The following is an 18,298-nucleotide window of genomic DNA, read 5'->3' as shown; positions in this document are numbered from 1 at the left end:
TATCTAGTGTTATAGTACCTCAATATGACCCGGACATTGTATGTGAACATATTTTTAATTTAATTGAACATGAAGCTAGCAGTGAATTTAAAACAAAAACCTTTTCAACTAGTGTAAAATCAAAGTTTTGTGACTGGGCCACGTTTGGTATTTATAAGTCTAGGGCTAATCTTTACGAACTTTACGAAAAACGAAGCTATATATCCGATCCCTTATTTCATGAACATGTAAAATCTTATTCGAAAATATTTAAAAAGGTTTGTAATACAGCTAAGTCTCTCTATTTAGGTAAAATAATAACTAAATCTAAAGATAAAATAAAAGCCACTTGGAAAGTAATAAATAGCGAAACTGGAAAAGTTAATTTTCAAAATAGTAAAATAGCTTTAAATATTAATAACAAATTGGTAAATTCCGACACAGAGGTCGCGGATACATTCGAATCTTATTTCACTAATATTCCATTAATTACGACACAGGCTCTAAAATCTTCCCCGTCTGCTGCTGAAACTTTACTAACAGACAATGTTAGCAAGTCATCAGCTGTATTTAACTTTAGACATACATCATCAGTAGAAATAATGAAAATATTCAAACAGCTTAATAATAAAAAAACAGAGGATCTATGGGGTATATCTGTTAAAATACTAGATAGTATAATGGAAATTATTGCGCCCTCTCTTGCTTTTATTTTCAATAAATGTATAGATGAAGGTAAATTTCCTAACATAATGAAAATTAGTAAAATTATACCGCTTTTTAAATCTGGAGATAAGAGTGACCCAATAAATTATAGACCTATATCTATACTCCCAGCACTCAGTAAAATTTTTGAAAAAATAATCCTTATGCAGCTTGTCAGTTATTTCAATTTAAATAATTTAATCCACAATAGTCAATTCGGTTTTTCCAAAGGTCGTTCAACTACAGACGCAGGTGCAGAGTTGCTTAGACACGTATTTGCTGCATGGGAAACTAAAATGGATGCGATAGGTGTTTTTTGTGACCTTTCTAAGGCTTTTGATTGCGTTGATCATAATACATTGCTAAAAAAACTTGCTTTTTATGGCGTCAAAGACAATGCTTTAAATTTAATAAAATCTTATCTATCTGATAGAATACAGAAAGTGAAGGTTAGCAACGCTACGTCTGACGGGTCACTTGTGCAAATGGGTGTACCTCAAGGATCTATTCTCGGTCCATTTTTATTCCTAGTTTACATTAATGATCTCCCATATGCCATGCAGGATAGATGCGGCATAGTATTATTTGCAGACGATACTTCATTGATTTTTAAAGTTAATAGAATGACTAATAATTATGACGATGTAAATAGTGCTTTGCGGCGTCTCCTGCACTGGTTTACAACTAACAATCTTATGTTAAACGCTAAAAAAACAAAATGTGTTAATTTCTCTCTGTCTAAAAGTTTTAATACTAATTGCAATATTAAATTAAATGACGAATCTCTGGAATTTATAGAATCTACTGTCTTTCTAGGAATCACACTAGATAATAAAACACAATGGGGTGCACAAATTCAAAGCCTTGCAGCGAAACTAAGTTCAGCAGCTTTTGCCGTGCGTAAGGTTAGACAGTACACTGATACTGATACTGCTAGATTAGTCTATTTTAGTTATTTTCATAGTTTACTCTCTTATGGAATATTACTATGGGGAAAAGCGGCAGATATTAAAAATATATTCATATTACAAAAACGTGCCGTTCGAGCGATCTACTGTATGAAGAGTCGTGACTCATTAAGAGAGAAATTCAAAGAGGCAAATATTCTCACCGTTGCTTCTCAATTTATATATTCAAATATCCTATATGTTCATAAAAATCTTGACTTATTTCCAAAAAACAGCAACATTCATAATATTAATACAAGATTTAAAGACAAACTTGCTGTCCCCAAGTATCGTTTAGAAAAAGTTAATAGGTCTTTTATGGGAATAGGTATAAAAATTTACAATAAGATACCAAAGGATATGTTGGAATTACCCTTAAATAAATTCAAAACATCTGTTAAATCATATTTACTGAGCAAAGCCTATTACTCACTAAACGATTACTTGAATGACGAGTGTGCATGGCAATAGTTGTTCATGCACTGAATTTTCATTTAATGTTAGACATAGACACCTATATAAATATACATTGTAAATAAACTGGCTTTAAAAAAAAAAAGTAATTCAATTGAGTTTCTTGCCAGTTCTTCTCAATTGGATCTATATACCGAACTGGACGGTAGGGAAAAAAATAAAATTATAATGTAAAAATTTGACGTTCATAAGCGGCTAAAATGTCCTACATGAATAAATGATTTTTGAATTTGAATTTGAATTTGAATTTGAGCAAATTGCCTTAGCATCGCTTTCTGAGGGATCAGTTAAAACACTTTGTATGACACCAACATCCAGATATTTATTTTATGGATTGACGTTATTCTATATCGTAGACTCTCGTTCATGACACACCCAATCAGCAAATGATATACATCATCTCAAAACAAATCAAATTCCAATCTTACATGACAAAGACAATAAACAAAATAAGATAAAACTGAGGCGGCCATGCCTTATCATGATTCATCGTATAATTTTGGTATACTTCTGGTCATTTGGGCTAATATAATTTAATTAAGCTTTTAAATTGCTTTACCTCAGCAATGAAGGCTATTTGGTTATTTATTATTCAAGAGCTCCCGATATTTCATAGAAAATATCCTATTTATATAGTCTGTATAATTATACAAATTCCCAATTGGGAACAACCGAAAAGATTTTACAGTTATTATTAGAATCTGAGCTAAAAATTAGTCCTGGTTTTATTTTAATCATTTATTGTAGGATTATACAAATTCTCAATTGGGAACGGAAACTGTTTATTAGACTCTGGGCAAAAGATTAACATTTTATTATAATCGATTTATCAATAAAAAAGTTTTACGAAATTGGGGGCTTAGCTAGAAAATACATAAGTAATAATAATCTCAGGACAATTCACACAACACCATCTAGACCCAAATTAAGCTAGCTAAAGCTTGTGTTATGGGTACTAGATAACTGATACATATACATAATTTTTAAATAAGTACGTATTATACATAGAAAACACCCAGACCGATACAAACAATCATACAATGCAATACAAATGTTTGTGCCGTGCGAGAAATCGAACCCGCGACCATCGATCGTTAGACCACCGAGGGTAAAACCATGAATCATGTCCAGATTAATGCAAAATATACTAAAAAGACAAAGGGTTTACGTGATTCCAATGTAATATCTATTTTTAAACGTCCACAAACAGCGGTAGATGTGCTCTTAAAAGTAATAGCATCATTAGAACGCTAGCACCCAATCTTTGTCTAACAACGCAGCTAACTGGAGGTCGTTATAAAACTGCAACGGAACAAAACTCGCAAAGATTTAATGACAAAGAGGGTCAAACTCCGAGAATAATAGAAGAAACTATCAAACTTTAAAGAAGATTGATATCCTACCAAGTTTCACATGAAATCTGGTCTTTAGAGGCAAAGTTGCCCGGAAGTTAATTACGTGAAGCGTTGCCTAATAAGAAAATTAATTTCCTTAAGGACCAAGCGGCACAGGTATATTACACGTTTTCGTATTTTTCTGTGTAAATAATAGCACAAAATCTTACATACACGTTAATATCAAAATTTTGGATTTTTTTAAGTTTTAATATAATAAAAAAAATAACCCAGAACAATTCACATAGTTATATAATTCCAAGCTAAGCAAAGAAAGCAAAGACAACTGATAAAAATACTTTAATACATTTATGTGAATACATACATAATATACATAGCAAAAATACAAACAATAATACTCATGAATACAAATGTTTACATTCTGCAGGGATCGGTCAGAACCTGCGACCAGTAACCTGTACAAGTAAAAAAATTGCATATTATTCTATTATATTACTGTAGCTACAGTTTTTGATACCTCTTGTTCTCCAGAGCCCTATATGCTAAATCATAACTTAGTCAACGAATAAAAATTAGAAATAAATTCACTTACATCTTACAAGCAGTGTGACGGGGTTACTCGTGCCTTTTCCTTCGCTGTTTGCAGCCATACAAGTATAATCTCCAGCCGCTGCTCTAGTCACACTTTGTAATACCAAACTTTGAGCACTGAGAATAATGCCAGCAGCCTCGTTGTGGTAGATTTCTGAATTCTATTAAGAGAAAATCAATGTGTGAAGATTTTAAGATGCAACTATATTTAGTACTATAGTTAGTTCTATTGGTAGCCTACGTAAATTTTATAGAAAAACAAATAAAATGTATAAGATTTGTCGCAATATGGATGTAGACTCAATGAAGATCGTAATTTGATCACCTATAGGAGAAGATCGTAATGCTTCTAGTAACTGCCAGTTTCCGCAATAAATATTTGTGGTCTCACACATTGCTAATAGCAGCAGAAACAAAATAATATAAATCTATGAAGTAAATAATGGACGGCCGCAAAATAACACCTAATTCGTTAAAATATAAGACGAATGTATCTACAAATCATGTCTAAAACTGGAAGAAACCAATATTATTTTATCTTACCGTCAACACAAAAATATACATACATTATATATTATTAAATGACCGCACAGTACAATTTTCAACGTCATGAGCGTTACCATAAACATTGTAGCACTCATCCTCGTAAGCGGTGCCTTTTTTTCGAACTATTGTAATGCTGTTGGCCGCAGCTGGCCTTTACGGCATCACCGGACGATGGGGGGCGAGTATAGACGGTACTCCAAACCCTCGGAAGGCTTATGAAGCGGCTGAAGGCCAACTCCTTCCTGACGATATGACTTTTGACGTTTGTACATACTGTAACAGTCGTCACTTATGTATGGACGCTACGGTTACAAATTTTTATCTAATGCACTATTACCTTTTTCTTCATTATAATTTCAATAAACTGTCGTTTATGCGAACGATATATTGGAAATCTTTCTCTTTAGATTGCTTAAAAAAAGATTTTGAAGAAAAACTATAATCACGCCGAAATGTCAAATTTATTTGAAGAGAAGCATGAGTTATTTATAAACTGTAAAGGTACCTTTCGTTTTCATATTTATGAAAGTTTCTAAGTAGTTTATGAAACTATTATAACTGCTGTAAGTGTTTTGTGATTTGGTATACGTGTTGAAGTTATAAATTTATTGTAAGAAAAACTTTCAATATATACTAAATAATTATAGGTCTTACTTTATTTGTAAAAATAAAAACGTAAGCAACATTATTCGTCGTAGAATTTTAAGGTAGTAATATAAAAGACTTACCTATTTTAGCGGATAAGCAGATTGCTTTGTCAGCAGTGTTTCGGGTCTAGTGCAATTATAGATTACAAGTTAAGAGGCATAACAACATAGTCCTCTAAAATGACAACGCATGAGTGTTATCAAGGATGTTGCATGATAATGTATTATCCATAGTGCGATTTTTTTACAGGTTTGGGTTATTACCAGGTGCTATACAGCTGTAGTATTACCCAAGCCTACCAAGATTTATTTTCTATCGAGAATTTTTTCAAATTTTGCTCCCTACACCCACTTCATCACACACCACACTATCTTCTAAGAATATTCTTCTCTCGGTAGAGACAACAATTGAAGATTATTCTTAGAAGATAGTGCTGCAGTCCGTAGTGCTGGTTTGTCATTATAACTAAATAAAAAATCATGATATTTTTATGCACTTACATCATGAAACCAAACCAATCGATGGGTTTTTGGATTTGCCTTCACCGTACATTCGAAATAAACATCGTCGCCTTCCTTTATCTCGTCCGGATTTAAATTGGATCCCATTTTGAGATCCACTACTGGTACATCTGTAGAAGAAATAGCAATATTATTATACATTACATTTCAGAGAATATGAGAAACTAACAGATGTGAAGAGTGGGCGGCGAAGTTGAAGTCTCAATGGACAGAAATACGCAACGTACGTACGAAAGACAGCGTTCGAATGTCCGAGAGCGAGATAGTTTTTTTTTATAACACCATGGTGACAAGTAAGCATTTTATATCAAAAGTACAAATTAGTACTAATCATAAAAAAATGTCTCTACCATGAATGTACATATCTGTATAATGTAATTTAATGTACAAGAAATTATTTATATTTCAAGAGTCACAGTCCGTTCTATTTTGAAATAAATATTCAATAACGGAGTATTATAAAAAATCCTTGTAATAAAGAGGTATTAAATTCTATATAGTTTCCAATTTAAACAGACAAGGTATAAAATCAACACATTATTTGTCAAAGAAAAATAACATAGTATTATATTAGCGCTGGTACAGACTTGTTAAAGTATCCATTATTCACATATTCGGCGTAGACCTTCTGTAAAAGATTAATTCCACTAATTTAAACCTAATTTTATAGCAATCATATAATTCTTTTCGGCGATTACAATGAAATTAGATTATAAAAGACGTAATTATAGCATGACCTTTGGCTATTGAGGCTACTCGAGTAACTGAATCAGTTAAGGAAAATTCTTTAACAGTATTTCTATTATGGTAAGTCTTCAACCTAATTCATATATCAGATAAGCCCGGCGTAACGGTAACATTGAAATATCTGACCACAAGTTAGGTCCTAAAGGTATTACAAACCGAAACACTATATTCGTGTATACAAGGGTATTACATAGTTTCAAATCCGGAAACAAGCGTATTTTTAGCTAATATAATGCTATTGGCCGCAGTTTCACAGAACCATAAAGACACTGCCTATCACCAGTGAGTGCAGAAGACATTCCAATCCCACGGAAGGAATTATGAATCGGCCGAAGGCCAACTTCTGTCTGATGAATACGACTTCAGTCTGAGAACACCGCTAAATTCAATTTTGTACATTTATCATACTTTGAAGTAAATATATCATTATTAGCTATTCAAAGAGGGAACGCTGCCAGTATCTTCGGAACTTTGCATAAAGGGACCCCTTTTAATAATATATTTTAGTTATTGTATTATATTTTTTAAGCTTTTTAATTTTAGGTTGTAGTTGTATAATTAAGTTATGTAAATGATATAATTAGTTTAGATTAGTTTATTGTTATCTATAATTTATTGTACAATGTACAATAAATTATAGACAACATGGAACAGACAACTAGATGCATTATTAAATTATATATTAGCAATCAATACTTATAAAAGCTAATTAGCTGATCGCAGATAGACAAGGAAAAAAGAAAAGAAAAAAATGAAATAAAATAATCAGAGATCCAGAAACAAAAACTGATTTTTTAATCTATTCTAAAGCGATTGGCTGCAGCTTTACAGAACAATAAGGAGTGAGTGCAGAGGGAATTCCAAATCGGCGGAAGGACTTATGGAGTGGCTAAAGGCAAACTCCTGCTGGACGGATACGACTTTAGTCTAGGGCGCCCCTAGGGGTTCGAATCTCGACTTAGGCTGTTGTTTGTTTCTTGGATGAATTGGTTGGAGAGATAGAAACTTAATGACATAAAATAAAATAAAATCTGTAAAACAAAACTATAATTCGATGTATATTTAGTATAGTGCCATTTATTGGCGTTGTATACTTATATATCACAATATTATTCTAATGACATATTCACTGTTTAAACTATTGTATATTTCTATTAGACTCCGTTTTCCGCATTTAGCCTCTCATTGGGCCTCTCATTTCAGTTATTTAAACTCTATAAATTCAAATTCAATTCAATATATCTTTATTCACGTAGGTCTATTACAGACTCTTATGATATGTCTAATCTACAGTCAGCTCGGAATGATTTCGAGATGAGAAGAACTGACAAGAGACTCAGCTCGTATTCTTTTCAAATTAATATTATACATGTTTACAATAATACAGATTAATTTCTAAATTCAAATTTGGGAGAATAGAGTGACTACCACCAGCATATGCTATACTCAAATAGATCGGCTTTTTGTGCTTGCAAAACATACTAAGTCAGTTTCCTAGTATATTTTAATAAACTACATATAATTACCACAAAAGACCTGTCAAGCATTACCATATGATTCTCAGAAGCTTACTACGTTAAAATGGCAACAAAAATTCTTGCGAGTTCAAATTCTAAATATTGCCAGAAACACCGCTGCAGGTGTCCTAACAAATCAACATTTGGACTTCGCATTTTCACGATACCTGGCATCAAATTCGCTTGGAAGCTGCCGTAGTGATCGACAGATCGATATGAATGTAGAGAATTTTTGGCACAGCAGAATTTAAATAACTCTTTGTGGAGTTTACGTATTTCAACCAGGATTTGCGAAAGGCTTTTATGGCGTTTTTATTTCGTTAGGACCGAATATATAAAATTAAAGTGACCGTTTCTGTAATTCAAGATTAACAGTTTTCACTAAATGTATATGAAAGTATATACGGTACTTACATGAAAAAGTAATTTTAAAATTTTTGTCTCTCTGTTTATTCTTGCTAATTTCTGAAACGGCCGTACTGATTTCGATGGGCCTTTCACTCGGGGATAGTTAATGTCATAAGAAGTAACTTAGGCTAATTTTATTTTGGTATTTTTTTTAATTCCACGCAAATAAATCAATAGGTAACTGCTAGTTAAAATAAAATATACTTTATGTTCCTTTTAAAGGACTAGGCGTAGACATTTAGTCTTCTAGCGCACGCAGACTTCTATCACAAAATCAAATTCATTCATTCAATCAAGTCGTAAGTAACAGGTAGTCATAAATAATAATAATAACTCAGAATAATTCATACAAAGTCATCTAGTCCCAAGCTAAGCAAAGCCTGTGGTAAGAGTACCAGACAATAGACAAAAATAGGCAGATATTTTTTCTTAAATACACATAACATATATGGAAAACATCCAGACCTATACAAACAATTATACTCATAATATAAATATTTACACCGTGAGGAACCAAACCTCCGGATCGGAAGTATGGCGGTCTGCTAAACCGCTAGACCACTGAGGCCGTCAAAATAAAAATAAAGTAAATAATACAACTTACAGTGTACGTTGAGTCTCCATTTATCCTCGATGGCTGAGTCTGGTATGAATTTATTTTCAGATCTGCATGTCAAATATTTACCATCATCTTCTACACTCGGAACCAGACTCAGCACGCTTAACGTTTCATTATTCTCAGAGAACTGCAAAGAAATAAACAATATAAATCCTTTAAATATGGAAGGACATGCTCCTTTAACGGCAAATTATTAACAAAATAAGGATTTCAATATATTAAATATGAAAAACAGATACTTTTAGATTAGCTACCTCCTAACGTTGAAAAAGTGACAGAAAGCCGCACACTGGTATGGCCATATCCAAAGACGCGAAGACGACTACATGGTTAAAAAAGTGCTCAAGATACCAAACACGACCAGAGGCAGAGGAAGGTCACGCGGCAATTGGTGGAACAATATTATGAAGCAGGTGGCCAACCTTACTACTCAGACAACCTAGAACAGAGTTATCTGGGGCAGATAGATGTAAAGGGGGTCTCCCTTGGTAAACTAGGAACATGGGTTGGATAGAGAGAGTACTAAAACAAGGTAAAAAAATTGACCTTATAAAGCACATGGCCTTCCACTGGACATCTTATGCTATTTAAGGATTTAGATATTTCCTATATAATTAAGGATTAAGCTATTATTAATTAAATTATTATTAAAATGTTTTATTTGATAATCAAAACCTCATAACATCTCTATTAAATCACAAACTGTCTTTTCGTTATTAGTTAAGAAAAACAATACTCCGCGTCTTAATTAACGATTTTTAACCGTCACCCGGGAACCATCTATTATGGGATCTGTAGCATCTCCAAACAATTGATAATTACGACCAGAAATAAAAAAAATATGAGCAAACAATGGACGACATTATTATGCGACCCGCAAAACTGTACTGAAAAGAATCTATTAATTAGAACACAATGGAAACGATCCTGAATGAGGTTTCTCTTATTTCATGAAGCTGACCCTGTTTTGTGTAACCTACATTAAAATAGACCGGATGTTCATTATTACGTTTCAAATTTAGCCTACTTTTAATGTAATTGGAATGCTAAATAAGCTCACCTTTTTTATAGCACAAACAAGCTTGGGTCTCACCTGATGGTAAGTGATTGCCGCGGCCCATGAGTATCTATAACTCCAAAATTGCAAGTGCGTTGTCGACCTTTTACTAAGGAAGAAGCTTTTCTTGAACGTTTAATTTCGGTTCAGAAATACCATTGCTCGAAAGAAATTCCACAATGTCTTGTGCGTGTCAAAAAGTTTCTAGACCGCACGGTGGAAGATCGTGATCATCAAGATGATCAGGATGGTATTTTAGTTTTTCTGGCGGGTGGTACGGTGGTAAAATTCAGCAGCTGGTATTAATCCGAACAATCAATGACAGCTCAGTCAAAATAACGTGTCAAAAATTACGTGTCAAGTTGTTTGTCCGCGATGGATTCCTAAACTACTGAACTGATTGCAAATTTGTATTGCATATTGTGTGTAATTGGATCCAACTTGAAAGATAGGACAATTTATTTAATATAACATGAACCTAAAGAAGCAACGTGTAGATTTATGTAATATCTATAGATTTAGTAAAATATGTCATACATTTTTGGCCATTCGTTTCAACTGCCTGTTGTTCTTCCACCATGTCACAGACGCTTCCGGCCGGGAGCCCGTCGTCTTGCATTCCACCTCGTACCTCTTGTCAGCGGATACTTGCTTCTCCTTTGCTAATATTGTCACAGTTATTGGTTTTACTGGAACAAAATTTATTATTATATGTATGTTGTTTGAGAAATTAGAATTAATTATATGCTATTGTAAACTGGTGACTGTCACATATATGTATATATCCCTGGACAATTCACATAACGGCTTCTTGTACCAATCTAAACAGAGTTTATGTTTTTGGAATTGCATACACATTGCATATACATAAAAAACAGACAGACAGACAGTTCGTTACAAGCAATAATACTCATGAATGCACATGTATGTACCGACCGTGAGGAATCAAACCCGCGTCCATCAGAAGTAAAATGGTGTGTTAAACCTATAGACTACCATGGGCGTCATATATAAACAGCAATATAGATATCACGTTATCATATATACTGTGTGTAACTACTGTATACTATGTGTAACCATTCCGGAGCATTAACATATAATGCCGAATGTAATATCATGTATATATTAAAAAAAAAGTATCTATGTATATTATTAGTTGTCTAGTATCCATAACACAAGCTCTGCTTAGCGTGGAACTAGATGGCACTGTGTGAATTGTCCTTAGATTTTAAACTATTGTATTTGCTTCTGCTTGATACTGTGTTGTAAAAAGTATATGTATGTGTACTTGATGATCTATCTGTCTCTTAAAATGTTAATTGATGTTAGTTCTCAATAGGTTGTAGGGACTGGACTGTTCTGAGTCTTGATTACTGATGATTTATTTTATTAGTCAAGCAAGTATTCATTTATTTGCATGAACTTTGCTATTTTTTTTCATAAAATTCATAAATAAAAAAAATTCATAAAATTATAATTCCGAACAACATTTATTTAAAAGAGCAACACGCAAGTGTCTTGCAGATTCTTTTGTTACGAGTCTGCGTTCCGAATGAGTTAGTAGAATAAAAAATATGACTATTCGAAAGTGATTATATTAAGTTTATTTGAATGAAATATATTTCTATTTCTATTACATTACAGTAATAAAGGAAAAGTAGACATCGTTAATATTTTATAAAGATTCAAGCAACAAAATTAAATATAACTTTTAATTGTTCCTCGTAATGTCTATAAGTATTTAAATATTTTCAGAAACAGTTACCCTAGATGTTAACTTGGGAAAACTTTCCTATACACATCAGAAATTAATTTTCTTAACTGTTTTGTAGCGAAGAACTAGGCTTTATTTTCGATGTACTTAGAGATGTTATATAAACTTTCATGCTTTGCTCTGACTACTGAACGACCGAGTTTTGCTTGAATTTTTTAAATAATTGTCTTTTCTCGAATAAGATTTGAATGTAATATGACATTATACTATAGAAATGATTTATTTTTGAATGAAATTGCTTTTTCAATTTGAAATTTCTTTTATGAATGGTTTTATTATCTTTACATAGTATAAAATGAAGTCGCTTCCGTTGTTTGTTCGCTTGGATCTTGTAATCTACGCAACAGATTTTAATGCAGTTTTCAGCAATAGATAGAGTGATTCAAGAGGAAGGTTTGTATGTATAATAGATGTACTCATGCAAAGCTGGGGCGGGTAGTTAGTTTCTAATATAAAAGAAAGCTCATGAAAAAATCGTGAAAGAAGAGATATACAGTGAAACATTATCAAATCTGGGAGTTTTCTATATACTATTTCATATTATGTAAGTATTTACAAAAAAATATATCTATATATTTATATCAGTGGTCTTAGTATCCATAACATAAGATCCGCTTAGCTTAGGACAAGATGGCGTTGTGTGAATTGTCCAGGAATATTGTTATTGCTGTACCCGCGACATCGTCTGCGTGGAATTTTACATCATTACTTTATTTTTCTAAAATTAAATTAGCCTAACTTACTCCTTATTACATCAGCTACCTGCCAATAAAAGTCCCATCAAAATCGGTCCAGCCATTTCAGAGATTAGCCGGAACAAACAGACAGGCAGACAGAACAGGTAAAATATGTTATTTTGGTGTGTGTACCGTATTTATATTCATATGCATGTAGTAAAAAACGGTTATTTCAATATTACAAACAAACACTCCAATTTTATTTATATGTATAGATAATTATTCTAATATTACTTACAATTGATATCTAAGATAAGGACTTTGGTTTCTGGCGGTGCTAAATTCGTGTTGGAAGCTTGGCAGACCAGTCTCGCGTTGAAATGCTGTCTACCAACATTGGGGAAGGTCAGTGTGTTAACGGTGATACCATCAGGCCGCTGTTCATACGAGTCATCAATGACTGTGTTCTCGAGATACCACGTGACTCGGGGTCTAGGTTTACCTGTAGAAAAAAATATCTTTAAACATACACGTATAAGCTAGGGGTGATATCCAAGTATTATAAATGCGAAATTTCATTGGATATAGAAATATTACTTAGGAATGAAGGTGTTACATATGAATGTGGATGGTTATAAGGGCAGAGGAAGGCCGAAAAAGAGATGGATGGACTGTGTGAAAGATGATATGGTAAGAAAGGAAGTAAATAACGAGATGACTGCGAACAGGGATGAATGGAAGAGAAAAACATGTTACGACGACCACAAATAACCCATTTAAAAAGGAAGAAGCAGATGATTATGATAGGAATATTCAAATTCAAATTCAAATTCAAAAATCATTTATTCATGTAGGGCATTTTAGCCGCTTATGAACGTCAAGTTTTTACATTATAAATTTTTTTCCCTACCGTCCAGTTCGGTATATAGATCCAATTGAGAAGAATTGGCAAGAAACTCAATTGAATTACTTTTTTTTTAAATCCAGTTTATTTACAATGCATAGGTATTTATATAGGCGTCTATGTCTAACATTAAATGAAAATCCCGAACATGAAAACTATTGCCATGCACGCTCGTCATTCAAGTAATCGTTTAGTGAGTAATAGGCCTTGTTGAGTAAATATGATTGAACAGATGTTTTGAATTTATTTAAGGGTAATTCCAATATATCCTTTAGTATCTTATTGTAAAATAAGATATTATTTAATATTTAAAATTTATTGAACAATAAATTTTGGTACAAAAAACGGACTTAATGCTATAGGTAAAATAAATAGGTATTTTTTTTATTTATTATCTTTATTTTTTAATGTACTTTATAACATTTACTATATTCGAATTTTAATTGATTAAATTTGTTAAAAAAATTTTACTAAAAATAAACTACTTATAATGATCTAATAGTAATAATAATTATTTTATTTTCATCAAATATCTTAATAACCTGTATTATAGATATAAGTTCTCTCCTTTTACAATTCACAATTATTGAAATTACAATTGACTGAAAATACAAAAAAATATTCATTTTACCAAAACTAAACAAGACACACACATCGTTATACTGCGATTTTTCTAATTTAGCATATGTACTAAATTAGAAAAATCGCAGCAAAACGATGTATGAGTATGATTTTGTACACTCTGTATTAAATAATAATATAATAAATGTACAGTTTAATACAAGCAACACTGCGTGTAGTTACTAGTTTTACAATATCCCATTACAATTAGCGTTCTCATATTACACAAGGACTATTAAAATAATTGATAGCCGTTATTATTTTAATGGAAAAAACACTATATGGTCTGTGTTTAAAAAGTATTCAGGTATACACGTTTGACACCTGAAATATTTCATTTATAACGTTAGAATACAATACAAGTTCACTAATGATATAGGAGGACTATATCGATATTTCCACTCGATTACGATTAAAGCTTTTGGTAAAACTTTTAAATAAGTCATTAGTATAAAAATCAAAATGTATAATAAACTAACTGTGCAAATAAGAGAATTCCTAAAACAAGTCAAAACTGAAATAAGATCTTTTTTTGAAAAACATCCTTTTTATAATATTACCGAGTATGTAGACCTAAATATAATTTTATCGTAATTATGACTACGAAACATTATTAGTTATATTGTGTACGTATTTAATTCATGTAATTTTATTTATTAAAGTAATTTTAATTGGATTGAATTTATAGAAATACTAGCGGTCCCGGCAAACGTTGTTTTGCCTTAAAATAAAAAAAAAATTTAGGGGTGGACTACTAACATTTAGGGGGATGAAAAATAGATGCTGGCCGATTCTCAGACCTACTCAATATGCTCACAAAATTTCATGAGAATTGGTCAAGCCGTTTCGGAGGAGTATGGGAACGAATACTGTGACACTAGAATTTTATATATAAGATGAGTTACTGTATATTATAACTTGCCATATATGTAAAGAAGTTTTTTTACATTGGTTAATAAATGAAATATGAATATGAATAAAGCGATAGTGAGAATCGATTCAAAACATCTGTCAAATCATATTTACTGAGCAAAGCCTATTACTCACTAAACGATTAGTTGAATGACGAGCGTGCATGGCAATAGTTGTTCATGCACGGGATTTTTATGTAATGTTATACATAGACACTTGTAAATAAACTGTCTTAAAAAAAAAGAAATTCAGTTGAGTATCTTGCCAGTTCTTCTCAATTGATATGTAAAAAAGTATAATACAAACTAATCGATGTGAATGATACTTGGAAATGTATACGTTCGTATGTTTAAATGGTAAATGAAATTTTCATCGGACTGTTTGACAGTCTGAAGGAGAAACTTAATTTTAATGATATATTTTTATTTTACGATACTTTAGATACATTGTTTTCAATGTATAGGTTTTGCATATATATATATATTATAAAAATCTATAAAAAATACTTCCATTAAGAGCACAAATGAGAGCGTCAAGAAAACAGGAATATTCGCTATTAACAGATGTCGTACAAAATCTGGTACTCGGTCACCAATTTATAGAATTATTAAAGCATATAGTGATATGTTCACTAATATAGATATATCTGCCACTAGACCATCATTATTTAAAAAGATGGTTGGTCGGACTGTTAAACACTTAACATAATACATATTAATTAATTTATATTCGCAATTCCTTTTTTTATTATTTTATATAATTTCAAGCTTTCTTCATATTAAATATGAATTGAATTCAAATAGGTTGCATTTTAAGTCGATATTTGTAACTTTGTATAAAATTCACCACTACTCTAAACAAATTTGCATGATTATATATGTAATTATTGTCTTAAAACTGTGACGTCGTTGGTGATACATTTATCTTTCATCTCATCACATACTGTATATATATATAATATTGAATTACTGTTTGTTAGTCCTAAATAAATTAAAAAAAAAATAGACAATAAGTTTCAAAAAATTAAAAATTAAATGTTACAATACCTCCTTCGACTTCGCAGCTGAGCATAACATTGGAGCCCTCGTTGTAAGGCTCGACTAACTTCGTTCTGTCTCTTCTCAGTGAGTCGTATATCGTAGGACGGCTAGGCGGAACTGAAATATATTGTACTGTTAAAGCAAACATATAATATACAACAACAACATATAATATAAAATATATCTCGCTGAAACTTAAAAACGGCTTGACTTTAAACCATACGTACTGTACCGACAATTTTGACCGTAAGTTTTGTTAAATATCACATCCATAAGTACTCAGTATTAATAAGAATTGTTCGCTACATGTAAGTTTTAGTTAATCATAAGAAATATTTTTTTTAATATAGAACATAGATTTTAATAGATATTGTTTGTGTTTGACATACTAGAGGATATACAAAATTGTAATTATATCTTAAATTGTTTTATTTTTTACAATTTCAGTATTTGTTATAGATGAATATGCAGTAATGTAGATATATTTATATAGAATCGCAGATTTATCACATACAAAATTTAGAATAATTATAAGTTCTTACAGGATCAGGGGTATGACAGCTTAGTCCGGAATAGCAACACATGAGTAGTATTGCGGATATCACATGATAGCGTGATGTCCATAATTCTGTTGATGATGATGCTATTACTTTAAAAATATATTAAAATCTTATACTCACTTATAACAGTAAAATTAACCCTCAAATTTCTCGTCGGCGAGTTCTTGAAGTCTACCCTGCATCTGTAAACTCCAGCGTCCATGGCCACGACATTGTCCACCATGAGGACCGCTGGTGTAGCACCACCACGGAAGAATGCTCTGCTCCCGAATACTAGTGGTGATGACCAGAGTTTGGGCTGTGACATTGAGCGTCCTCGGATATCGTAGCTATAGAAAATTACAAAAATTTAGCATAAATTGTACAAGTTAGGAAAATAAAAAATCGACTGTGTACGAAATATTGAATCCTTGTCTAATATTTCTGAATTAATTAACATCATCAGGCAGGTCGTATGATTGACTACCTTTATTATATAAAAGAAAAAATCTGATTATTCAGAATAGTTATATATATATATAGACGCAGTGTGGGAAGGCCTCAAGCAAGATGGACCAACGATCCGATCAAGATCGCTGGAAGGCGATGGATGCGAGAAACGCAGGAGCGATCATCGTGGAGATCTTTGGGGGAGGCCTTTGAACAGCAGTGGACGTCTTCCGGCCTGAGGTGATGATGATGATGATGATGAAGATTAGTTAGTTAGTTGATTTTATCAAAAATACCACCTTTATTAATGTAGTGAACCGGGTCTTAACACGAATGATTTTATAGTATATAAGGTATTTAACCTCTCTCGATGTTTCGACTAAAATAAACACCACCGAACTACTTGGATAACTTACTAAAGACTAGGGAAAATGTCCTGGGTTCAATTCTCTGTCAAGCCAAATCAGTAAAAATTTTTTTCTAAATCTGTTGTCGTAATTTTTCGTAACAGGCTGTCCTAATTTGTAGGTCAAGTACTTGACCTGCTTATTTATTGCTTTATAATATTCTTGACCTTGTTAAAGAGCTCTATGCCCGTCTAATACTGGCTACTGACCTACTACTGGATTCAGATCTGTTCTTATTTCCCACTAGTAATTCGCACAAACCTTACGGATTTTTTTAAACTATTTTAATGCTGTTGGAAGCAGTTGGCCTTTATAGCTTCACCGAACGATAGGAGGCGAGTACAGAAGGCACTCCAAACCAAAGGAAGGGCTTATTGAAGGTCAACTCCCGCTTGACGGATACGACTTTATTTTGAGGATAGGGGTTCAAACTTCGATCGAGGCAGTTGTAATTTCTATTCCCGTTGAATTGGACGAGGATCGATCGGAGGAGCGCCTTGCAGGAGTGCCATTATGGTAACAATTTTAATAATAAAAATCCATCTATGTTTGTAACGAGAGAAAACAATTTACATACCTATACAGCGGTTCCCCATCCAAATCTTTGAACCATAGTACCATCACGACGTCGTCTTCAGCGTTAAGAGGCTGAATATCACAGGGCAGTGACGCCTTCTTTCCCAGTACTCCTTGAACGTCAGATGTTGGCACTGTAAAGAAAAAAATAATATTACAATTATGAAAATTAACGTTACAATTATGAATATAATGATAAATTTAGGACAATTAAATCTACTGAAGGGTTATAGTTAGGACTATAATTTTATAACTGTGATTACTGGAAGATAACATGAAGCAGT

General features: G+C 32.3%; 1 protein-coding gene across 1 annotated transcript in view; it reads right to left on the bottom strand.

Moving 5' to 3' along the window:
• LOC131845723 (hemicentin-1-like) overlaps window positions 1-18,074 on the bottom strand; it is a 34,681-nt gene extending 16,607 nt beyond the window's left edge. The window contains exons 1-8 of the mRNA XM_059194815.1: window positions 18,016-18,074; window positions 16,723-16,931; window positions 16,049-16,159; window positions 12,864-13,067; window positions 10,652-10,803; window positions 9,043-9,184; window positions 5,746-5,876; window positions 4,053-4,212 (exon numbers count right to left, since the gene is read on the bottom strand). Coding sequence (XP_059050798.1) covers window positions 4,053-4,212; window positions 5,746-5,876; window positions 9,043-9,184; window positions 10,652-10,803; window positions 12,864-13,067; window positions 16,049-16,159; window positions 16,723-16,931; window positions 18,016-18,059 — 1,153 coding nt within the window. The 5' untranslated portion in view covers window positions 18,060-18,074. The remainder of the gene's footprint in view (window positions 1-4,052; window positions 4,213-5,745; window positions 5,877-9,042; window positions 9,185-10,651; window positions 10,804-12,863; window positions 13,068-16,048; window positions 16,160-16,722; window positions 16,932-18,015) is intronic.
• Window positions 18,075-18,298: the final 224 nt, after the last annotated feature.

This window comes from Achroia grisella, unplaced genomic scaffold (genome assembly GCF_030625045.1).
Source record: "Achroia grisella isolate CSIRO2021 unplaced genomic scaffold, CSIRO_AGI_Agris_v1 utg483, whole genome shotgun sequence".
Taxonomy (NCBI): Eukaryota; Metazoa; Arthropoda; class Insecta; order Lepidoptera; family Pyralidae; genus Achroia; species Achroia grisella.
This window is presented reverse-complemented; position numbering and strand designations above follow the sequence as displayed.